We start from the raw sequence: 25,415 nt of genomic DNA on the forward strand, positions 1-25,415 counted from the left end.
TTATATGATTTCTGGAATTTTCTTTAATACTCCAGAAAAAAATTTTACGGTAGGGAAATAATAGGAGAATAACCGCTATTGGCAAAATGTTGCTAATGCTGAAGCAAGGAGATGGGTGTATGGCACAGTGTTTGGCAGAATAATGGCCCCCAAAGATGTCCATTCCACGTCTCCCAACCTGTGAACAGGTTTCCTTACGTGGCAAAAGAGACTTCACAGATGTGTTGAAGGTTAAAGGGCCATTTATCCATTAGGTGCTGTGAACTGAGTGAGTAGGTACCAGATCCAAAACCCATAGACGATGCTTAGGGCAAAACGATCTGACGAGTTATTCCCACAAACCCCCCAAATGTCAGGGGAGTGAGGATGAACCAGAGATCACTACAAGACCGGGTGACATCAGTGTAGATGCAGGTAGAAACAGGAACAGTAAAGAATCTAATGAACCTGATGACAGGGAACCCCAAATAGCATCAGGTTCCGCAGGAAGCATGGAGAGGAGAGCAGCTGAAAACAGGAAGGATTTTTCTTCGTCCAGCAGCAAGGGGCCCACGGATGGGCCTGAGGGGCTGGAGAAATTCTTCTTCTGGAAGAAGACCCCACATGGAGGGGGACTCCCAGGGTGGGATGAGAATTTTCAGGACATGGACGAGAGACATGGAGGAAAGAAGTGCAGATAAAACTGGGAAAGAGGGAATTGCAGAAGGCAAGCTCTCACACGTTAGCCCGCCGATGACAGCAACAGAAGGTGTTGCGAAAGCTCTCTGAACGCTGCTCCTTTTGGATGTTCAGAAGTAAATTCAGGAATGAGCATTAGGGAAGAAGTGAGGTCAAAAGTTAGCAAAGTTATCATCAGAAAAAAGAGAACAACAAATAGTATAACATTCCTGAAGACGATGAAAGCATGCCACAGAAACATACCCACAAAACAGACCAAAACTGTCACCTACTATTTCAGAACAAACTAAAGACATTCAGAGAATGAGAGACAATGTAAATCAGAATCAGGAGAAATTAGAAACAAAAGAAAAAATTAAGAAATAAAGACTGAACTAAAGGAATGAAAGGAACTTAACAAACAGCACCTTAAGAGAAATGGAAAGTGAAAAGGAGAAAATCTTTATAAATTTAAAAAAAATGAAGAAAGACAAATGAGTGTAAGAGGGGCTGACAAATATTGAGGACAGCCAAGAGCAACCAACAGATAACAGGAGTCCCAGAAGATAAAAGCAACGTGAGAGAACAGTTCTAAAACCTGCAATTCAAGGAAACGTTCCTGAAATTAAAAATAGGCATACTTGAAACATATCGAAGGCAAACACTACGTACCTGAGGCTATGAATTCAGAATGTTCATCACCAAGACATATTCTAGTAAAATTATTGGGTTCTCAATAAAAATGAAAAAAATCTTTAGGCATCCAGGCAAAAACAGCAAGTGAGGGAATAGGATTTAGGTTATCATCAAACTCTGACAGTGTGCTTTATGCCACAAGAGACCAAAGTACATGTACTTAAGATTTTGTAAGGAAAGAAAATGTGAGCCATGAATTTCAAGTATTAAGGTCATAGACCACTGTTATCAACATGCAGGAATTCAGAGAATTCAGTTCCTGTGATTTCTCCCAGAAAACAATCTTCAGACCATCAGAATGACTAGGGAGAGACATTGCTGTAAAGACCGGAGGTGAACATCAAAGTCACAGTGTCATTTGAACTAAGACCAAGTTAGGGTTAAGAGAGAGAGTGGTATGTAATAGCTATACGCTCTGACAAGATAGATGTACAGCTTTTTTTTTTAATGGCGGAAGAATGGAGAACACAAATGCAGAGACAAATTCTTGTTTTCAGTAAGCATTATTGGTAGCAATATTATTTGTAGTGTCCTTCTAACACTCTTGCATGTATAAGAGGGGATAAAGCAGATTAGTAACTATGGGATATTCTATCAGTGCCTGATGAAAAATGATTATGATTCTTTCATGACTTTTGCTCAGGATATTATTGGTTCTTTAATGTTTTCGAGATTCAGGGAAACTTTTTCTCTCTTAAGCTATCTATAATCTATCCAACTTGGTATATTATACTTTTATAAAGAGAAACAAAACAATCCAGAAGTAGACCCAGAGCTTCTAGGATTGGTTCATTGCGTTTCCAGTTCATATTAGACACAGCGATTTTCTTAAATCCCTGCAGGTAGAACTAGCCGGAGCCATCGGTGTAGAAACACTGTCGTCACAAGCAGAGGAGAGCAAGGATTAAAGTACCCACAGTTGAAGCAGCTGCATGGAGCTTGGAAGAGCAACCAGTTGGAACCAAGCCGAGAAAGCAGTGGACCCCACATCTACAGGGAAGGCCAGGTCGCGAAGGCCAGTGTCCACACCGCCACAGGGGGGTGCTCCCAGGACAGTGGAGAGGTCAGGGGCTCAGCACCTCTGCAGGCTGGATAGTGGTAAGAGAAACAACTGATATGGGCAACGAGACCAGGGCCAAGTTTTGAACCCCAAAGGCCAGGTCCCAGACTGCACCCTTGCTGTCCCTCTAGGCTGCAGAGGCCCCACCAGATAGGCTAGTGACAGGGTGTTCCCAGCCTAGCACTCAAGAACCACAAGGGCCCTGAGTTCCCGGGCAGATGTCTTTCCTCAGAGCACATCACCGTCCTCTGCCACGACTGGAGGTGGGGAGTTTGCCAACAGAAGGATATTCGTAGAGCTGTTTCACTCATGCTCTTTCTTCTGGACACACATCAGATTCTCCAGAAATGGTTTTTGTTAATTAGAAAAGGAGAGGGAAAGACAGACTGACGGAGAGAGGAGGAGGAGGGGGAGGAGAAGGAAAAGAAAGGAGGAGAAGGAGGAGTAAGAGTGGAAGGATTAAAGGAAGGGAAAAGGGAAAGAACTGAGAGACAGAAAACTGAAAAAAAAAGAAAGAAATGGAGGAAGGAGAAAAGGGAGGGAGGGACATCATTCTGGTGGGAACACGTGCGCGCACACACACCCACACCCACCCCCACTGTGATCAGCCTAAAGAAATCCGCTATTTTCAAACTACACCTATTATCTTAGCCCTTCCTAGAGCATCCTTCAGGGTAAGAGCAGATAATGGCTGGGATAACTGCATGTTTTGGTTTAAATTATTTTTATCTCTAGGGTCAACTATACTTTGCTTTTCCCTGAAACATAATCTAAAAGACAGAGGGTCTCAAGGCAAATAATTGTCGGTCAGAAAAAAAAAAAAATTGTCCGTCAGAAGTAGTAAAGGCGATCAGGTCGTGAACTAACTAGCTTGCAGCCAATTACTTCATGACCGGATGGAAGGACTATTAATGTCCCCAGCAGATGGCGCGAGCTGCCCTCTGCCGAATGAGACTTCGCACCCTGGGCTCCATTTAGTGTCAAAATAGGTTTCCTCTTCACGTGATGGTCAAAACAGTAGCCCCTAACCAGGTAAGTTTGGGTTAGGAAATAAATTGTTCAGCAGAATTCCAGGGGAAGCTGAGTAGGGAAGACAAAATCTGGAGGCTTTTACATTTGTTTCTCATGTTAAACTGTTTAAAAACACGCACTGACCTCACCGATAATACTGTTTCATTCACATCATCTGGGGCTCTGAAAAAGTTAAGAATTCTTCCAAGACAGAGTTTTAAATTAAGTCACAAAGGACAACAAAGTACTAAGAATTAGGACATCTGAAAGTATTGTTATCTGGTAGGATAATTGGTGAAGAGCTCATAAATGAGGAAAGCTTTGCTGTAACAAATGAAAGATAAACCAATTCTGAAGGAAACCTCAGGACAGGGAACGTTGACTAGGGATTACTGGGATAAATCAATGTTTCTGCTGCTTCGCTGGTTACTTACATTCTGACCTCTGGGCTGTGCGTTTTTCAACGAGCGAGCACACAGCAGAATGGAAAGCATTTACATCTCTGGACAAGAGGCAGGGAACATAACATGTTTTCTTTGGAATCATCCTCAAATATGGGACAGAAAGTAGAGCTTTATTAATCAAGTTCTTAAACATCTGTCTTCACAAGTTTCCAGAGAAAGAGTTTGGAAGTTCAAGTCTATGACTAATTTCCAGTGAACAGTGGAGCCCCCAGCCCCTGCAGCCTCCCTTCCCGCCCATCCACCGATATTTTAACTCTCTGCAGCTGCTTTTGCTGTCAGCCCGCCACGAAAACTTTACTTTCCAAAGACATTTTAAATGTAAAAGTAATATGTTAACTGCAAGACGTTTGAAAACACTGAAAGGTGTAGAGGAGAAATTACCCACAATTGAGTAGACATTGGCTTGTATCCAGTTGTGGCAGCAAGATTTCGAGTCACGTGCTGTGTTATGTCTGCTTCGACTGCTCTTAGTCTGTTTGATGGGGTCAGGGTGCCTGATTTGCTGGGATTGGAAGTCTGATGCATCAGGTGGATAAGAACACGGACGTGTGCAGGGGGAATCTGCCCTCAAGGATTATAAACGTGCCCTGTGGAAGTGTTTGAAAGAAGCAGATACTCCATTCATAATTACAGCTTGAATTATCTACCGTAACTTGGTCAAGTTTAGAAATGCTGTTGTTTGGGGGAATTTAATCTGTCAAATGTATATACAAGCTGAGCATTGATTACAGAACTGTCTTCGGACTTGCTGACATTATCAGGCCATTGACTAGATTAGCAAGACTCATAAACTGAACATAAAGCTTGAAGAACATTTGGTTTTGATTTTATAATTTTAGTTCATTAAGGACTGGTAAAAAAAACACCAGCTTCTTTTCTTTTCTGAGCATAACACCCCCTCCCCACCAAACACTCAATGGACAGGCCTCTGGCCACAGTTTCGAAAAGCAAAGGACATGCAGCTGCTCAAACTGCAGAAAAGGCCAAAGCTCTTTCTTCCTAAAGACTGTAGGATTTTTTTCTGATTAATACAATTTTTGGAATATTTATGTAACAGTAGTGTTTTCCAATGGGTGTTTTTCCACCCAAAAGGGCGTTTTGGGAGAGAGCGAGCGTTCCCTATTCAGTTCCTGGAACAGCTCAGCGAGTTCTGCAGATTCTCACCAGCTTGTTTTTCTCTCCTCATCAGGCAAGGATGCAGTGTGCCCTCCCTGGACCCCTCTGATTCTTCCCATCCGGTTAAGGAAAGACTGATGACAGGGCCCCGGGGACAAGCCGTTTCCATGGTTCCCAGACTTCTGGATTCCAGACGCCAAAGACAGCTCAAAAAAAAAAATTTTTTTTTGGGTGACCTACATAGATTTGTCAACCATTTATGTGGCCAAGTGAGAGGGAAAAGCAAAACAAAACCTGCCATCTCCCATCAGAATCATTTTATTACAGAAACCTTTTTTCACCCAAATACAGAAAGGACATTACCTCAGCTAAAGACAATGTTTTGCATGGAATATACTTAGCTGGGTGGACATCTCCCGGGCTTGGCCGTATTACTGTCGTGTGGGTGTGACCATCTCTGTGGGCAAACTAGTGCCCAGCTTGGAATTTCGGACCCAAGATCCAGCTGCACATGGCCAGCCCTGCCCCCGTCACACCCGCTTGGGGCTGGGCAACCTGTGCTCACATGGCCCAGCTCATCGCCCACTGCCTGTCACCCACGCCCAGCTCTGCTCCCGCTGTGGCCTCCCCCGGGCCAGCCTGGCTGCCTGGTCTCCTTGCCTGAGTCGGCAGAAGCATCAGCCTCATTCTCCTTAAAGCATCTGTGCCCCTTGATTAATGTGCCTTTCAAATGATTACTAAGTCAGCATTATTTTAGCCTCCACAGTTGTCACTGGGCCAGTCCTGAGCCCAGAGATATCACTTGAGCCCTTCCATTCTCCAGGGAGCAGAAAAGAGAAGGTCCTGCGTTTCCTGGGAGGAAACTTAGTAGGATTGTGCTGTTTCTACCATCTTTCCCAAAGAAAATGTGAAATAAAGACTTCCACCCTATATAGAAGCACCTCCTAGTCTCAGACCACAAGCGTTTTCCATGTGTTAATCATCTCATGCAGCGGTGGAGGCTTTCAGACACCCAGATATTCAAGCTTTCTGAAGAGCTACCCAATGCATTCGATGACTAAATGGAAGTTATATTAGTTTTCTATAGACTGGGAAAGATTTTTTTTTTAATTTGAGTCCAATATCCTTTACCTTCCTTTAAAGGCTTTCAATTTGTATGTGAATGTTTCATAGGACCTCTGATGATTAGAATATTGATAACCATAATTGGGCAAATACTTAAGACATATTCATTCATTCAACAAATGTTCTTAAAGCACCTACTACGTGCCAACCACAGCACTGGCTTTGGAGATACAATAATGAAAACCCATTCTTTTCCTCAAGGGCTTAGGAATTTTAGTCCGGGGAACAGACATGTCAACATAAAGAGAAGTGCTCAGGGCTTTCCTGGTTCCCTGGGCAGGTCCAGAGCAGCGTAAGGGAGCGGGCATCACCAGTTCCACCTGAGTGATGGGGAGCAGCTTCCCAGGGGCAGCAGACACTGGGGTGGGGGGGTTGCGGATGGTGAGGGCCGTGGGGGCCACCCGAGGAGTCTGGGCATCCTCAGGGAAGGAGGGCAGGGAGGCTGTGCTGCTTACTGGTCTCCCAGCTCAGAGCCATCTTCTCAGCTCTGCATTTTGACGCGGGGCTAAGACTATGCAGGTCCCTTTGCCAGCTGGCTCCCTGCTAGGCTCCACCAGCGAGAGGCCTGGAGGAGCTGGGCAGCTGGAGGAGGGAGCAGGGCCTGCTCGCCTACTGGTCTTGACAGCACTGCACCCTGAACCAGCCTGCCCGCACCTGGCAGAGGTGGCAGCTCCCACAGGCAGCAGTCTTGCCCCCAGCGCCTCTTGGCCGCAGCCCCTGGCACCCCTCCCTCCCAGCAGGTTCTGGCAACCCCAGCTCTGAGGCTGGGAGCTGCTTCCTGCCTTACTATCTCTGCGGCCTCAGTTCTCTTTTTTTGCCTTTTTACCTGCTTATCCAATTTCTTTTATTCAGTTCTCTCTGTTGAAATACCCAGTGTTGTTTCTGTTGTCCTGACCGACCATGATTGATGTCATGCTGGGAGTGATGGTCCAAGAAAGCAGACTCACAGGTCAGGCCACAGGACTGATGTGGGCAGGGCAGGCCTTGAATGCAGTGCCAGGCTCCTTGCTGATGAGAAGCGGCCCATGGTGGCCGCGCATCACTATCAGTCAGATGATCACCCGTGGTTCGTTGTGATGAAGCATCGACTGGCCTGTCTCAAGGACCAAGAGGCTGTGGCCCTTGACCATTAGGGCAGCAACGAACATTCCTGGGTGGTAGCTGGGGGGGCCTGCAGCCGTGTTTAAGAAGGAAGCCAGCATGTGAGGGCATGCCTACAGGAGTGGAGATTCGGACTCTCCTGCAAACTAAACTCAGTAACTTCTTGGTTTGAACATGTGTGAGAAAGCTCATTCTGAAATGCCCTTAATCACGTGTTAAAGTAAATAACTTTTGGAGCATGCCGAGAACTGAACAAGATACCCCAGGACGACCCGCCAGAGCACAGTTGGACGCTAACCTAAGCAGCTTTAAGTATCAGAGAATCATAACACCTGCTCCTCAGTCCAGGCACCTGCTCCACACTCGCAGTTACTCTCTGAGAGCAAAACGGAGGGGTTTACTTTGACCCCAGTCACATTTCCCTTTGCCAAGCCGTCCACAAAAGTCCCTGAGGCCTTATTCTGTTATCTACTGTGAGTTACCTCTTTGGTTTGTCAGCTCAAAACTGACACATGCTTCTGTTCGTTCAGTTCTAAAAGCAAGTGCCTACTAGATTCAAAGACAAAGAAAAGCAAATAATTGCATAATGTGTCTAGGTCTGCAGCCAGTTGGGGAGTTGCCGGGACCTAGGGGCCTGGGAGGGGCCTGGGGAGGCCTAGGAGTGGAAAATTACTGATTCTGAGTCAGAGGAGAGGCAAGGTCTTCAAGGCCCCCAGACAAGGTGGTCTTGGCAGAGACCCTGAGAAAGGGGATGGAGGTGCCTGGGCCAGGCTCACAGATGTGCCCAAAAGCACGGCTGGGGAAGTGGGTGGGGAGGCTTCTGAGTCTTGGGCTGAACTCCCTCCAGAAAATGGCAGCACGCTGGCCGAGTCCCAAGTCCAGTGCAGGGAGGGCAGACCCCACCCCTGTGAGACCTGCCAGGTAAAACTCTGTAGTTGCCTATGGTCAGGTCTGAAAAATCACACATGTAATTTTGACCTGGAGCCAGACTCCTCGGAATAAAGTTAAAGTAGGAAATGATTTCTCAACCCCAGGGTTATTATCCTTTTGCGCTGAACAATCTTTTGCTCTGGTGTGTGTGGCGGGGGGAGAGTTGTCCTCTGCACTGGGGGATGTTTGACAGTTTCCCTGGCCTCCATCCACTAGGATCGTCTCGTGCGTCTCGGCACACGGTCAGCGTGGAGGAGGGTGGATCCAGATGACGGGGGTTGTGGGGGGTGTGGGGGCCCACCTGAGGTTAAGAATGGCCAGACGTCATACTGGGATTCAGATGAGATGAAACAAACAACAAACTCATCAAATGTCCAAACCAGCCGTCGTGGCCCTGGGAAATAAGATCAAAGTAACTTGGGGAGGTAGAGAAGTAGGTAGAAGAAAAGAAAACTTGGACATTTTATTTATTTAGACTTTGCTTTGTCCCAGAAAAGACAGGAGGGAAGGGACTCCCAGATTAATAAGGACAGAGGGGGAGGCATAAAGGAGACAGTCTCTCCTGAATGCCCTCCCACCTCTCACCGCACCCCCGCCTTTGGCCCAGCTTGGGCACCTTGCATGCCACCTCCTGATAACTAGAGCATCCACCTAGGCTGCACCCTCAGGTGGGGGTGGGAAGGGGCAGTTAGGAAATCGTTTTCCAGGGCGGAGCCCGGTACTCTAGGGGCTACCAAAGTTCCCCAGGGCCCCTGGAAGAGGCAGCGAGCAGACTGGCATACAGGGCATGATGGTGAAGGAGCATTTCACGTTTCCACAGCGAATCACCATTAAAGCACGGGAAACTTGGATAATCCATTAGAAAAGGCTGATTTCAGTATTCAATGATTAGCATATTTATTAAGCACCCATTATAGCTAAGCAGTATGGTGATCACCTTAGGGTACATTGGTGAACAAGTCTTTAATAACAGAGGTGCCAAATATTCACAACAGCCAAGCCATGGAAACAACCTAAGTGTCCATCAACAGAGGAATGGATAAAGAAGATGTGGTACATATGTACAATGGAATATTACTCAGTCATAAAAGAGAATGAAATAATGCCATTTTCAGCTACATGGATGGACCTAGAGATGATCATACTAAGTGAAGTAAGTCAGAAAGAGAAAGACAAATACCATGTGATATCACTTATATGTGGAATCTAAAATATGACACAAATGATCATATCTACAAAACAGAAACAGACTCACAGACATAGAGAACAGACTTGTGGTTGCCAATGGGGAGGGGGCTGGGGGAGGGAAGAACTGGGAGTTTGGAGTTAGCAGATGCAAACTATTTTATATAGAATGGATAAACAAGGTTTTACTGTATAGCACAGGGAACTATATTCAATATCCTGTGGTAAACCATAATGGAAAAGACTATATATGTATAGCTGAGTCACTTTGCTGTACACAACACTGTAAATCAACTATACTTCAATGAAATTAAAAAAAAAACAAGAAGTACCAAGCACATGTATGTTAACCCGTATAATACTTACCAAAAATATTTTACAGTTGAGGAAACTGAGTCAAAAGAGGTTATTTGTAACTTGCTCAAATGCACACAGCAAGGAAGGAATGAGGCCAATACTTAAAGTACTTAGGAAACCTGGGGGCACCAAACTTCACACTAGTGAAAACCACATGATTCTGCCTTAAGATTTTTGGAAGTTAGGCAAGGAAGTTACGGTCTTTTTCTCTAGATGTGTGATAGGCTGGACTCCATGTGAGTTTATCTGAGCCCCAGGTTGGTCCGGGCCGGGGTTGGGAGTGGGGGTGTGTTCAGAAAGGGTAGCTGAGAAGAGGCCAAAGAGAAATGTCCTAACTTCCTAATTTTGCTTTGTGCTGGGAGTAATCTCTAATGAAAACCTGCCATGAGGATCAGCAACTGAATACACTTAATTTTAAAATGAAGCATCCGAAGCGCAGTCTTAAGTATTTTCGGAAACCAACTCCCTATTTGACAATCATGAAAAATATGAACAAGAAAGATGGAGCGGAGCCTGCCCTCGGCTGCCCCAGTGTGGCCGGGCGGAGCGGGCAATTCTCCGCCAGTTTCCCCACGTGTAGGGCGAGGTGGCCGGGCGACCCTAACACACTCCGTTTCCTGATTCCTCCTTGTTGTTTGTATTTCCACCAGTCTCTCGTTCCTACACCTAAAGCCTCTCTACCAGGTGTCCAACGCACGGCGGGCACAGACGAAGGCTGACAGTGTGAACAGGGTCCCGTCGGGGTGAAAGCGGTCAGCACTTGTTACAGGGCGGGCCGGGCAGCTCCTGAGCTCCTGAGCTCCAACTGCAGGAGGACCGCCGCCCGGTACTCGCGGTGAGCGGTACCCGCGGCCAGCGGCGCCCAAGGTGCTGCCCGGCCGGGTCCGCGCGGGGTACGCTCCTCGCTCGCGGCCACACCCTCGGGAAAGGCTCTGAGCTCCGCGAGGGTCCGAGCCGAGCCCCTCTCCCGCCACGCGGCCCTCAGCTTCCCACAAGCTGGACCCAGCTTCAGCGGGGAGTCGGAGAGGCGGGGCCCGGCGCTGTGGGGGCGGGGCTCATCGCAGGTCGCGTAGGGAGAGGGACCCAGGGAGGAAAGGAGCGGGGCTCGGCGCGGGGCGGGGTTTGCGCAGGAGGGCGGGTCAGGGAGGGGCGAGGGGCGGGACGGGACGCTGGGCGCTGCTCCAGGGCCAGGGGCAGCTCCAGGTCCGCTCCCCGCCAGCTCCCGGTCCCTCGCAAGTCCTCACGGGCGGGCGAGCGCGGCCCAGGCGCGGAGCGGCGGGAGGCACCGGCGGGCCCGCAGGCCGCGATGAAGCCGAGCAGCGAGGACGGGGCGGCGCAGGCCGGGGGCCCGTGGGAGGAGTGCTTCGAGGCAGCGGCGCAGCTGGCGCTGCGGGCTGGACAGGTGAGCGCGGCCCCGGGCGCACGGCAGGCGCACTCGGACTTGGGGCAGAGCGGACGCAGGGCGTTGGGCGGACGGAGACCTAGAGGGCCGGGCCGGGACCTGGGGGCGCGAGCCGCGGAGGAGGTCCGCGCAGCCTACCGCACACTGTGCACCTGCCACGCCTGCGCCGGGACGGGCGCCCTGGATCCCGCGGCCCGGAGGCGCGGGCCGGGCTCGGGGCGCAGGGCGGCCTGGCGGGAGCGGGCGGGTCAGGGCGCGCGGACTGCCTCGGATTTGACCCAGTGGGCGGGACACGGTGCGGTTGCCCCGGGTTAGAACCCCTACGCGTGGAGGTCGGGCGGACAGCCTGTCCTCGCGCATCCGGAGTCTAGAGGGTTCCACTCTGCGTTTGGAGGAACTGCTACCCGCACCGGAAGGGTGACGGTCAAGCAGCGGAGCTGAAGAAAGCTTCAGAGGCCAGCCCCTCTCTTCGCACTTTCCTGTGTGTTTTGTTCCCCCATTTCCTCGGTGCTTCATGCCTGGGGTTCCTCAGGCCACGTGCGGCGGCGAATGGGGGGCGCGGGGGGAGGCAGGGCGCAGGGACCACTCGCTCCCTGCTCGCGCGTCAAGGCGCTCGTCTGCGTTCCTGCGAGCGGAGCGGGAGGGTGGACAGAGGAGGAGCCCTGCCCGCAGACGGATTTTCTGTTCCCAGCGGCAGTTCCTTTTCGGTCTGAAAGTGCCCCACGGGCTAAAGTCAGGCTGTCGCCAGTCCTGCATTTGAAGTGAGTCCTTAACGTGAACAGTCACAGTGCGGTCCCTTGGTCCCCTAAAAGTTAACTTTCAACACTAGTGGACCCTCCCTCTGTGAGACTTGATCCTTGGGGAAAAGGAGGACCCCAGCCTTACCTGCTGCATTGATGGAGCTCATGGCTTCAGGGCAAACGTTCTTCCTGGAAAGCCGGTCCACTGTGTGAGTGGCGCGCTTGACCTCCCCCCTCCCGAGACCCTCACTTCCTCTCCAGAGTGAGCGTCCTCAGAATATTTGGTAACTTTCAGGTTCCGCCATACAACTTTTCTTCTTTCAGCTTTGAGAAGAAGCCAGTTTAGAATTCAGACACCACTGTGTAAACCCTGGTGAGTTGTTACAGGTTTCTGTGGTTTTTCAAATTTAGATCCTTGAGGAAACAGAAGGGTTTTTGAAACACCCCCCCTTTTTTTAAACAAATTTACAAATGCTTACACAGAACTTGCAATATAGCAGGCACCGTTCTAAGGGTCCTGGGAACTTCAACTCATTTAAGAGATAACTTCTGCTTTTGCAACTTGCCAAGAACAACAGAAAAAGCTTTTTTTGACAGTGGGAGAAGGATGCAATAAGGATTCTGCCATTGGAAGTCTGATCAGGGGGCCCAGCACTCTGGGCTCCCTCCCTCCTGGGCATTATGCTGAGGCTTCCTGCCTGCCAGGCAGTGGCGGGGAGAGTGGCCGAATTGTCTGTGGCTGGGAGGGACAGAAGCCACACAGGGTCATCCTAACCCGTGTAAAGAGGAACAGACTGTCTTAGTAATGTTCTGACAGTAACAAGGTGCTGATTGGAGAAAACCTGGCCTGTAGCCCAAGAGGCATGAAGGGTGGTTAGTGGTGACTCTTGGGAGTCCTCCTTAGCCAGAGGCACATTTGGTACAGGTTCTGTGGCCTTGTGGCCCAACGTGCCCACCCTCTCACGTTCTGCTGTTTTATTAAGTCTGCTACTCCCGAGACAGCTCTGTGTGCTCCACTGAGTCTGGGTTCTCTACATTCAGAGGGAGTGCCCTCCCTCCCAGGAGACAATGTCTGTCGTCCATGTTTCAGACATTGGTTCAGGGCAGCCCTGGACGATTTGCTGCCACCTCCCCTCTGCCGCATCCTGAGAGGCCTCCCAGACCCCTCCTTCCTTGTCTCTCCACCACCCATCCCTGTGGTGCCCCTGAGAAGCATCCCTTCCAGTCCCAACCACCGTACCACTGCAGAAGCCCCTCCCTGGCTGTTGGGCTTTGGGGAAGGGGGTGACGTCAGCCCCACACCATCACCACCACGAGTACACAGAGTGATATTCATCGAAATGGGTATTTATCATCTTTTAGGTGATGTGTGAGCAAAAGTATTTTAGGGCTTCCCTGGTGGCGCAGTGGTTGAGAGTCCGCCTGCCGATGCAGGGGACACGGGTTCGTGCCCTGGTCTGGGAAGATCCCACATGCCACAGAGCGGCTGGGCCCGTGAGCCGTGGCCGCTGAGCCTGCGCGTCCGGAGCCTGTGCTCTGCAACGGGAGAGGCCACAGCGGTGAGAGGCCCGCGTACCGCAAAAAAAAAAAAAAAAGTGTCTTAGAAAACTATGCTTTTTAAGTTGTCCTGCAGGGATAGATCCAGGTTTTCTTGAACCTGAAGTTTAGACAATTTACAGGACCTCTTTAAGAAAAAAAATACAAAATTACAAATTCAAAATTAGATATAAAAGTTTAGAATAAGAAAGATCACAACAGCATAAATTTTAAGAGGCTAACAAATATAACAAAATACATAAGAATAACTTTTTAACTGCTTCTCAATCTTCTGTAATACTCTTTTCCCATTTTTGGCTTTATACTCTTTACATCTTTGAATGACAACGATTTTGTAGTACTTTCTATGGAGAGACTAGAAAGGTAAATTCAGGCTTTCCTGTAGGATGGCTCATTGAAATTGATTACTATGGTTTAGAAAAGTTTAATTAGGCTTCAAACTTGTTATTGGTAGGGTCATATAAATGTTTAGGATTGCCATCAAATTTGAGAATCCTGTCAGTTTTATTTTACATATTAGTTGTCAGACAGGGAAGAATTTTCCAGTGTGCTCTGAGGGAATGCCCTATGTCCACCTCCAACTGCCCAGAGCAGAGGGGCACAGCAGGGGCTCTGACCCAACATCCCTATTTGTCTGGCTTGCATTGCCACAGGTGTTTTTGTTTGTTTGTTTCTGTTTTTGTGTGTGTGGCTGCATTGGGTCTTCATTGCTGTGCATGGGCTTTCTCCCTAGTTGCGGCCAGCATGGGCTACCCTTCCTTGTGGTGAGTGGGCTTCTCATTGTGATGGCTTCTCTTGTTGGGGAGCACAAGCTCTAGGTGCACGGGCTTCAGTAGTTGCAGCACATGGGCTCAGTAGTTGCAGCACAGGAGCTCAGTAGTTTGTGGCTTGCAGTCTTTAGAGCACAGGCTCAGTAGTTGTGGCGCACGGGCTTAGTTGCTCCACAGCATGTGGGATCTTCCCAGACCAGGGCTTGAACCCATGTCCCCTGCATTGGCAGGTGAACTCTTAACCACTGCACCACCAGGGAAGTCCCCACAGGTGTTGTCTTGATTTGTGATTTTATTTTTATCAGTTATTCACACAGGGAGTTTAAAAAGTGAAATACTGCTGAAGGGACTGTCATGGAACCAGCAGTGTCCTGTCCCGTGTCATCCTCATCCTTTTCCCCAGAACTCACTGTTTTCAGTTTTCTGGTAGTTACACCCGTTTTCTAAATAGTAGCTCTTTTTTTGCGTCATCCGCATTAGACACTGTTATGTCCTGTGGCTGCATTACCTGTTGGTTCCATTGGTGCCTGTGCTCACGTGCTATGACCACATGTAGCACACGGTCAAGCTGGGTAGCATGGTTGTATTACATATTCTTTTCTTTCTTATGCAGCTTGTGTTTTCCTTAAGGTCAAAAAAACATATTTTTTTAGCTTAGTTTTCTACACACCTACCAACAGCCATCTTCTGACTTCCCAACAGAATTTTTGATGATCTCCTTGGTATAGACACTCATGGGTCTCGCTGCTGGGGACATGTGGTCCTCACACCTTCATGTGCATCAGAAGCACCTGGAGGGCCTCCGCAGCAGGCTGCGTCCACCACAGGGTTCCTACTCACCGGGTCTGGATTGGGGCCGAGAATGAGCACTTCCACCAAAACCCCAGCTGATGCTGTCCGGCTGGGGATGGCACTTTGAGAAACACTGCTGTATGTAGTATTTTGTTACGTGACTATATGACAGTTTATTATTAGGAATTAGGATTAATATTAGGAATAATTTATATTTTATATATATTTATATTTTATATAATTTATATATATGACAGTTTAATATTAGGAATTATTAGGCATAATGTTGCTCATTCAGCACTCTCGCATGTGTCTTTTGATTACCTCCATATGCATTTCTGCTGGGGTTAGATTAACAATAGGAGTGAAATTGCTGTGTCATCGTGTATGAAATTCTGCCAGGTGGTTTTCCAAGGCGGATGCAGGGATTCATGATTCCCCAGCAGGAGGTGAGGTTTCCTGTTGCCTCATCTCTCAGACGACACTTGGTATTGTCTGTCTTTCCATTTTAGCCCTTGTGACCAGTTTGAGGTGGTGTTTTGCGGTGGTTTTAATTTGCATGTCCTGTATGAATAATGAACTTAAGTGCCTTTTTATGTGTTTACTGGCCTCTGTTTTTAAAATGGTGGTGCTAAAACAGGTTAGAAATGTATTCATTCACACAACAACTATTTGAGTAACTCTGGAAAGAACTTTAACCTTACTCTGAGTGCGATTGAGGTTCGGGGTAGAGTCCCATGTGGAGCCCTGCAGGGTGATGGGGAGACACCCTGGCTGCTGCTGGGGTGGGGGTGAGGCTGCAGCGCCACAGGGGGTGGGGCAGAACCAGATCTCCGATGGACCGAGTGAAGGATGAGGGTGGATCTGACTGGGGGTGGTGAAGAAGGTGGTAAACAAATGTATTTCGAAGGCAGAGCTGCCAGGTTTCCTGCCAGATCGGAAGCGGGTGTGAGAGGAGCCAGGGGTGCCTGCAGGGTTCGGGTCTGAAGAACTGTCCAGTGAATTTGCAGGAACTGTAGGGGGAGCAGGTTTGGAGGTGGAGGTCAGGTCCTGTGTTCCACGAGCTGTGAGCTGTTGACCTTGAAATGCCGGTGAATCTCTACATGGGGGCCTATGGGTGGAGAGTTCACGTGAGAGGCTGAGGGTGGAGGCGCCAGTTTGGGAGCCGTCAGTCAGCCTGGGCTGATGTCTCAGGCTGGGTCCCGCCCGGGACGGGGACAAGCAGGCTTGTCTGCCCTGGGCTCTCCGTAGGCGGATCCCATGTCGAGCTACCGGCATTTCCTCTGGGAGATCGCAACCTGGCGGGACGTGGAGGTGGAGGTCCCCCTGCTATCCTGGCTGAGGCTGGAGAGGGCAGCTGGTGACCTCACCATTTCCACTGTCAGTCCTGGCCTTGTCAGCCCCACCTGCACCCGTGCCCCAAGCTTCCGCAGAGTGGGGTCACCCATGATGACATTTGTAACACTTTCACCCACATTTGAAGCCTCAGCCAAGATGGAACTTGTGAGATAGCAACTGGCAGTTGGAGCAGCAGCCCCACTGGCACACATGGGCTGAGGGTCCAGGGACAGTCTATGGAGAGCTCTCTAACGCAGAGAAGGGTTTGTGTTTTCTGTCTGTTCTGGCCTTCAGCTGATGGGGCCAGGCCCACCCACATTCCAAAGGGCAATCTGCTTTACTGATTAATATGTTCATCTCATCCAAAAACGTCCTTGCAGAGACACCCAGAATAACATTCAACGCAGTATTTTGGTACCCCACGGCCCAGTCAAGTTGACACATAAGATTAACCATCACATCACATTCATAAGTCTGAAACCTGAAACGTGGTAGTACCGCCAGGCCCACATCTGCAGGGGAAAGATGTTGCCTGTTGAAACCCCACTTCCGCAGAGTTCTCCGTGTGCATTCCATGGGTCCTCGAGCTCACACACGTTGCACCATAGGGATGGATGATAATCGTATGGTCGACTTGGGGACAGTAGCATACAACCGAGATGGTTCACAGACAAGAAAGAGGCATTTGGACGTGTCTCTGAATGACACCTCAGACGCTGGAGCTGATGGGGTTTGAAATTCAGGCTTCAGTGACTTAAGTCCCATATTTTATATATTAAACATTAACAGAATGTTATTTTGAGGGAGAGATCCAGGCCAGGAGGTCTATGAAGTGCAGGCTTAGTTAGTGAGTAGCTGAAAAACATTAATTAAAAAACAGCCACACTAACTTATTGCTGGCAAAATGAGAATGTTTAAAATCCCAAGACTGAGAGAAAACAGTTGTGGTAAAGGGTTTTAGCAGGTAACTCACCCGGAACCCCACAGGCCTTTCCCCTGAGGATGCGACTGTGGTTAAAAGGCAGGGCTGATTGAGTCTCATAATGATTTGTTTAAAAACAAGACACTGGGCTTCCCTGGTGGCGCAGTGGTTGAGAGTCCGCCTGCCGAAGCAGGGGACACGGGTTCGTGCCCCGGTCCGGGAAGATCCCACATGCCGTGGAGCGGCTAGGCTCGTGAGCCGTGGTCGCTGAGCCTGCGCGTCCGGAGCCTGTGCTCCACAACGGGAGAGGCCACAACAGTGAGAGGCCCGCATACAGCAAAACAAAAAACAAAAACAAAACAAGACACTATCCCCACCTTTCCTCTCAGTGTGGGAAATTGTCTGAATTGAACTTTTCTTAACCTAGTACTGAGATTTGTACATTGTGTATGTGGTAGGTTTGGGGGGTTTTGTCGTAAGGCATTAAGTGTTTTGAGGCCCTGGCCCCCTCAGATGGATGGATGGGCCTTCAGAGGAGTGGACGGGAGAGTGTCTGGGGCCAGGATGGCTGGCTCATCTGAAGGGCAGTGTAGTCTGGGACGATAATTCAGAAATGGGATCTAAATATCTGGGAGTGCAACCGGATGAGAGGGAGGAGTTGGGAATGGTCTGCAGGTCCCTCCCAGGCGTCCAAGGCCGGAAGGAGCAGCAGCTGGTGAAGAGGGCCGGCCATGGCAGCACTGCAGGTGGCTGGGAATGCGGGTGTGGCCTGCCCTGCGCTGAGGGACACAGGCCCACAAGGAAAGGATCATCACACAGCCATAATAAACACTAATAGAAACGGAAAAGAAATCCTTATAAAAGAACACGCTCTAGCATCCTCCTCCTGGATCCGTAATTTCCGTCCTTTGCGTGATCTATGGCTGGGGGCCTGGCTCCCCTGGGAAGGAGCCCAGATGACATCAGGACTCCCCCACTGCCCCTGGGCATGTCTCCTCTCCGTTGGATCCAGAGGATGGAGAGGCCAGGACGCTCAGATGAAGCTTCATGAGAACACTTGCCCGACTTAGTTACCTGACCCCGTGTGCACCCAGCAGGTGTCCTCTGAGACCTCACCATGTGTCAGGCTGCAGAGCCCGCCTGGGGGGTGGGTTCAGACACAGGGCAGACGAGGGTCCTAACCCGGGAGCCAGGAGCGAACTTGCAGGGTGAGCGCCGGCTCTGCGGGGAGGTGACATCCCAGTCACAAAGGAGGAGTGCTGGGGCCAGAGGAACCTGGCGTCCAGTGGGAAGGGGGCGGGAGGGTGAGTGACGGTTCGGTGCAGCAGGAGGGGCAGGGTATGCGGGGGCGCAGAGGTGGGCCGATGGGCTGGCTCCTTTAGAATCGGGGACAGAGGCAGGGGGTCCTTTCTCCCCACCCCTCCCAAGTCCAGTTAGAGTCTGGGAGGCAGGCTTTGCTTCCCGAGTCACCCAGGGGCCCGTCCCTTCCCGCCACTGCTCTGACCCCGCTGATCTGACCCCAGCAACCACGCCCAAGTCACAGCAGAGGGAGTGGAAGGGCAGGAGGAAGTGCCGTGCCAACAATGGCCCTTTGAGGACGTGACTTGGGAGTCACACGCATCGCTTCCCCTCGCGTCCTCGGGGCCGACCTTGGTCCCAGGGCACACCTGCCTGCACAGGAGGCTGCGATGCGGGCTGCCATGTGGCTTGGTGCCCTGCTAACCTTGGGCTTTTTTCCTAGAAGGGAGAGGGCCGGCTACTCGTGTCCAGTTGTGTCTGCTCCAGGCCAGCCCACGGAGGCCACTGTGAGCTACGTCGGGGGTGACTTCATCCTTGGAGAAATGGGGCCATTAGGTGCTTTATGTGGGCCCAGGCTTAGCGAGCCCTTCTGGCTGCACTGCAGGGAGTGGACGTGCGGGGGGCGGGGGGGGGGGCCAGGAGGCAGGACAGGATGGAAGCCAGAGGGTGATGGGCTTCGAGGGCAACAAGAGGCGAAACAAGACAGATCAAGGGGTCAGTGTTCCACAAGCGCATGAGGTCCGGCTGGAAAAAACGGTGTTGAGTCTGTTTAAGCAGCCTGAGGTATAATGTACTGGTGACTTGAAGGGTTTTGCACCTCGGCTGTGTGCCGGGCATGACCCTAGACACCAGGCGCGCAGCAGGGAGCGGAGAGCAAGCCAGGTTTTCTGTTAGAAACCATTACAACCAATCTGTTATCTTTGCAACCAAGCTCGGAAAACCAAACAACTGTCTGGGCTTGGTGCTGGGATGAGGACCGCCCCTGTCTAGGGGGTCCTGCTTATTCTGTGAAATCCTGCGTGAGCACCCCTATCTGCAGGCTTCCTGGAGGCATCTTCCTGGCCTCCTCCTCTTCAGCGAATGGGTACATGGGATGTGGGTGCAGGGTATGTGTACAGGGCATGTGTGTACACAGCATGTGAGTACATGGGATGTGGGTACAGGGCATGTGTGTGCACAGCATGTGGGTACAGGGCATGTGGGTACGGGGCATGTGTGTACACGGCATCTGGGTACAGGGCAGGTGGGTACAGGGCATGTGTGTACACGGCAAGTGGATACAGGGCATTGTGTACACGGCATGTGGGTGCAGGGCATGTGTACAAGGCATGTATGTACATGGCATGTGTGTACACGATATGTGTGTACAGGGCATGGGATACACCCACCTAAGGTTGAAGAGTAAGTATCACGGGGTTGGCGGTGTGGATGTAAGGTGGCGGCTGAACGAGGGGGTCCATGGAAGGAGGTGAGGGACCCTGGGTGCAGCGGGTCTTGGAGGAGAGGTCAGAGGTCGCTTCAGGGTCCTGATGTCACCGTGGTTGGGGACTCGAGCTGTGACTCGGGCAGAGATGACAGGATAGGCCCTAGCTGCAGTGGGGCTGTTTCCTGATTAATACCCTCAACGACTTCCTGTGTGGGTCCCCGGGGAGGCCTTGGAGCTCAGCCCTCCGTCCCGGGTGTAGGCGAAGCGCTGGCAGCTCCTGGGAGACCAAACCACTCGGTCCTGTGACCTGATGCACCCAGCCCCCGGGGCGTGAGGCCAGGGCCTGCCTTCCAGTTCTCTGCATGCGTTTTCACTTTCCCGGGTTTGGTTTCGGCTGGACCGTTTGGGCTCCCGATCCAGGGGCACGTTCGTGTGACGGGTAAAGTGAATGAGGAGAAGCGGTTCCTACACTGAAATCTCCCGAGTTCAAGCTCGGGGGGCTCCATGGGGCTCCGTGGCTGAAGCTTCACGTCCTTAGAACCGCGTTTCTTTCCTCCAAAGAAAGACTGTTCCACCCATGACTGCCTTTCTCGCGAGAAGAGTAGGCGGCAGTGAAGGTTCCCAGGAGCCCCACAGAGAGCCGGGCGCCACCCTCCGCGGTGGGGGAGGGGGCCCAGCTCTGGTGCAGGACCGCCCCCAGCGTAGGGGGTGCTGGCCAGCATCACCCACCTCCCGACTTTCATTGCAGATCATCAGGAAAGCCCTTTCTGAGGAAAAACGTGTCTCAACAAAAACGTCGGCCGCGGACCTGGTGACAGAAACAGATCACATGGTGGAGGCTCTGATCCTGCAGGAGCTGCAGCAGCGCTTTCCTTCCCACAGGTGGGTGCGCTGGGGCCTCGCTGACTCCCGCCCCCGGCCGCGTGTCCCCCCACTCCCCGCCCCGCCACGGATCCTGGCAGGGAGTCCCCTCTGCTGTGCCCTGTCAGCCCAGGGCCACGCAGACTTTCCCAGGACGCATCCCCGCGTGTGGCCGTCCCCAGGGCCGCCCGCCCCTCCTGCCAAGCCCACACCAAGCCCTCAGGGCCACCCCCCTCCAGAGCAGGTGTCCCTGACCTTTTGGGTCACTGTGTGGAGAATCCGATGCAACAATTAATCTTTTCCTTGAAAAAGGCCAGCATTTGCCCAGCGCTGTGTGTCTAGTTCCAAGGGGGCCCAGAGCCCCAGGGGCAGACGCTCTGAGCTCAGGGAGGGGGCTCCTTGGGCACAAGTGTCCCTTTCCTTCCTTAGGGAGCTGCTCACCCTGGAGCCCAATCGCTGGATTCCCAGGTGTAGATGACATGTCTGTCCGGCCCCACGTCCATGTGGACCAGTGAGGGGCTCCCTCCTGCCGCGTGACGCCCTGCGAGTGACTGGGGGGTAGGGGACAGGCCGTACACACTCGCACCTTCTCCCCGCTCCTTCCTTCTAACCCGCATCACCTGGGGGGTCATGTGTGTGTATATGTGTGCATGTGTGTGTGCAGGCGTGTTGACGGTAGCCCTTGTGTTTCAGCGTCTCTCCCTTTTTCCTTGTTTGGCGTAAAGTCAGGACCCTAGCATCTATTATAATGGTTACAGGCTCTGCACTGTTTATGATTTCTTAACTTTCAAAAATCTAAATTAAATGGCAACGTCCAAAGAATCAGAGCTGACCTTTGAACAGCATGGGTTTGAGCCACACAGGTCCACGCAGACGTGGCTGCAGACGCAGGGCAGGGTGGGCGGGGGCTGGCTGGCAGGGTCAGTGCCCCTGGCCCCACCGTGTTCAAGGCAGTTGGATTCCCTGAGAGGTGACGGCTCAGGAACCACCACTGGTTCTGGCTCAGGAGCTCTTTCTGTCCCTGTATCGTCTGGTGGCTCCAGCAGCAGTGAGGCAGCTGGACTGTGGGGCCCTGGGGTCCAGGGTCCAGGTAAAGGCTCTGGTCACTGCAGGGGTCTGCGTGGTGGTGGTCCCAGGCCTCCTGGCGCTTTGCAGTCAGATCACTCTGACAGACCGAATCCTGAAAGTGCTGGCCGGTTGCTGGTGCTTTGGATGCACTGTTGTGTCGATATGGGGCCTGGTGTCTGTTTGCACAGTGTGAATTTACACACTCCTTGACAAGTATCACAGGACAGAAGACAGTGTGTCACACGGGGGCCTCAGGCTCCGAAGCCCCTCAGGAAGACTGTCTGGGTCCGCCCAGAGCAGCAGTCCCCACCCTGGGTGGGTGTCAGGCCCCCTGGAGCCTCTCCAACTGTGCCTGCCAGCCCACCTGACAAAGCCCTGGGCAGTGCAGGTACCCCCCAACCCCTAACAAGAGGCAGCGGTCCCCAAGCTGCAGGCTGCGAGGCAGGGACTGGCTGCCCATGTCAGCCTGGCTCTGCTCCCTCTCCCCTCTTGGCTCTGAGAGCAAAGCCAGGATGCTACTCTCTGCTCTGTTGCCTAGAAAATTCAGATAGGTGAAATCGTTTTTCAGCATACCTAAGTCAGGTTTGTTTTTTTTCCCAATGATTAAGATTTAAAAGAAAGTACCAGAATTTGGGGACATTTCATTGTATTTTAGATCAGAGACAAATTGAGAAACTTGTGATGAGGAAAAAAATTGCATGCATATTATAAGATAAAATAGTATATTGTTATTTTTCTGCATTCAGAGTATTTAAATATATCCCTTAAACAACAAGTTGGTATAAGGCTGTCACCCTTTCTTAAGAAGTCTGAACTTATGCTCTTCCTCATTTTTAGTCTTTCACAAAACAGTATTAAAGATAGATTGCATGGGACTTCCCTGGTGGTGCAGTGGTTAAAGAATCCGCCTGCAACGCAAGGGACACGGGTTCAATCCCTGGTCCGGGAAGATCCCACATGCCGCGGAGCAACTAAGCCCGTGCGCCACAACTACTGAGCCTGTGCTCTAGAGCCCATGAGCCACAACTACTGAGCCTGTGTGCCACAACTACTGAAGCCTGCGCACCCTAGAGCCCATGCTCCTCAACAAGAGAAGCCACCGCAATGAGAAGCCCACACACTGCAACGAAGAGTAGCCCCCGCTCGCCACAACTAGAGAAAGCCCGTGAGCAGCAACAAAGACCAAACGCAGCCAAAAAAAAAAAAAAAAAATTAAAAGACAAGATAGAATGTAGCTGTTTTGACTTTGATAAAATAAGAAACAACCTGACTGTGGGCTCCCTGGTTTTGCTATTTTATTTTACTCACTGGTGAAATCCAAAGCCTGGGAGATGGGTGTGGACAGAAACTGCACTCGCTTCTGCCCTCGGCTGGGCAGTTGCTCCACCCCCAGGGATGGGAATCTGACCACAGTGTCACCCAGCACTGACACTGCCGCAGAGGAGGTAACACAAGGAACCAGGTCAGTGCCGCATTCCCGAAGCACTGTGTTGGCGCCGAAGGCATGAGCTCAGTCTGCGTCCGGGCCGCCTCTGTGGGTGCCGAAACCTGTTCCAGCTGTGCTCCCAAGTGAGATCCAAGTGGGGCGACTTTGAAGACATGCAGTAGCATCGCTAAGCCTGTCCGCATCTCCTTGTCTGGGAGGCACAGGCCGGGGGAGGAGGACGGCTGGTGCTCTCTCGCCTCTGCCCGGGCTGGGCCCCTGGTGGGACGTGGCCGCACTGTTGTGCTGACCGGCCCCTGTGCCCTGTGGGGTGCGTGCACTCGGGGATAAGGCGTTCCTGGCCACCACCACCTGAATGCCTGCCTGCATTGTCTCCCCGCTGCATTTCACGCTGTGTCCTCGGGCAGCAGAGCCTGGGCCGAAGCCTGAGCGATGAGGCCAGGGACATTAGCTGGCTCCCTAGTGGACTGAAGGTGACCCTGACCTTGTCACAGAGTCAACAAACTGGCCAAAGAGAAGGCCTGGGTGCTCCTGGCCATCAAAATCATAAGGAGGGTTTGTTATGACTCTTAGTAAGAAGTAATAAAGCAGAACGTATTGGCCTAACTTGTTTCTAGGCTCTGAACCTTGTGCCTGGTGCTCTTTTCCTCTGTACATTCGATAGGCCTGTGAAATGGCCCCATGCTCAGTCACATGTGTTTTTTCTGTTTACATTGTGGGTTTTTCGTGGACGGTCCAGCGCTCTTGTTGAGGTGTCTGTTACTCTCTCACACGCCATCTGAGTCCATGTACCCCGGCCTCTGCAGGAATTACCTTCCCACACAGAGAAAATCAGGGTCCACAGGCTGGGGAGGTATTCTGGTGCCTTAGAAGAGCGAACATGTCTGAGGCCCTGCCCCCAGGACCACCCACGGGCACGAGGCAAGTGGGGAGGTGACCAGTGCTCCCCCCGCCTGGGCTTGTGGTCCAGAGGAGGGTGCCCTCGGCCTGAACAGTCGACGCCCAGAAAGGCCAGGCCTTGGAGTGGCTGCTTGGAGTGACTCCCACCAGAAATGCCCCACAGGACAAAAGCTGTGTCTGCAGATGCATCATGGGGGCTGCTCCGGGAGCCCAGAGACCGCGTACACACATTTGCTGATGGACTGACGGCCAGCCACAGGCTGTGGTCCAGCTATCTGAGCTGTCGGCCCCTCCTCCTCCTCCAGGACCCCAGCGACTCCTGCCAACCCCCCTAGTAGGTACCAGCTTCTCGCTTAAAATCAGGTTAGAAAAGGAAGAAGATTCCACATTCCTCCCAGGTTCCTGGGATCATCTTTGTTGTGAGTCATTTCTATTCTTGACCTTAGTGACGTATTCTCACTGCTTCCTGGACCTTGTGCCCAGTTCAAGCCTGGGACTTTGTCTTCATGTGTGTGTGTTTCGGGTATGGCCCCCTTTCTTTAAGAACATAATCACAAACTGTTGCAGGAAAATCACGTAGCTGCAGAAAGCACTGAAGACGGATTTAATACCTTACGTCTTTGACTCAGAAAACCTCAGAGCTAATTGCGGCATAGGATCGCCCCCTTGTTTCTGCCGGGTTAGCGGTCGGGGAGTCACCCTGCCTGGCCGCACCCCGCCCAGCCTCCTCTGACTTGATGGTCACCACGACCTTGTTCATCTAGACCCGCCTACCTGGGTCACATGATCCGAATGATCCAAATTCCCAGGGGGGGAGGATGGCAGGGAGGCTGCCCAGCAGGAGGAGGGACAAAAGCCAGGAGCTTCCCGGATGCATGTGGTCTGCCCTCTGGGCTGTAAGCTCCTGGGGGCAGCTGTAGGCTTTCTCCACTCACACGAATTTTCTAGGTTCCTCATCCCTGCCCCCAGTCCGGTGCTTTGCTTGCTCACAGGTGGGTTTTTCCAGGGACAGCGTGGGCAGGCTGGGAAGAGCAACCTGAAAATGATGATGTAGCCTCGTCGTGTACACGGACAAGCTTCAGGTGGTTTGTCTGTGTCTGGATGACTCTGCACATAGAGCGTGAGTTTCATAATCTTTGGGACAGAAATGCTGCCAGAGTTGAGGGGGACCAGCTGAGTGACAGTGCAGGTGAC

At 51.5% G+C, this 25,415-nt stretch overlaps 1 protein-coding gene across 2 annotated transcripts in view; it reads left to right on the forward strand.

Annotated features, from left to right (window-relative positions):
* Positions 1-10,803: 10,803 nt before the first annotated feature.
* Positions 10,804-25,415, forward strand: part of CIDEA (cell death inducing DFFA like effector a) — a gene marked incomplete at its 5' end in the record, with an annotated part of 46,863 nt that continues 32,251 nt past the window's right edge. Inside the window, 2 exons of one of the 2 annotated variants that reach the window (XM_079942420.1) lie at positions 10,804-11,104; positions 20,697-20,830. In XM_079942420.1, coding sequence (XP_079798546.1) covers positions 11,009-11,104; positions 20,697-20,830 — 230 coding nt within the window. The remainder of the gene's footprint in view (positions 11,105-20,696; positions 20,831-25,415) is intronic. The other variant, XM_079942419.1, reaches the window with a different exon arrangement.

This window comes from Stenella coeruleoalba, assembly GCF_951394435.1.
Source record: "Stenella coeruleoalba genome assembly, chromosome: 14".
NCBI classification, from domain to species: domain Eukaryota; kingdom Metazoa; phylum Chordata; class Mammalia; order Artiodactyla; family Delphinidae; genus Stenella; species Stenella coeruleoalba.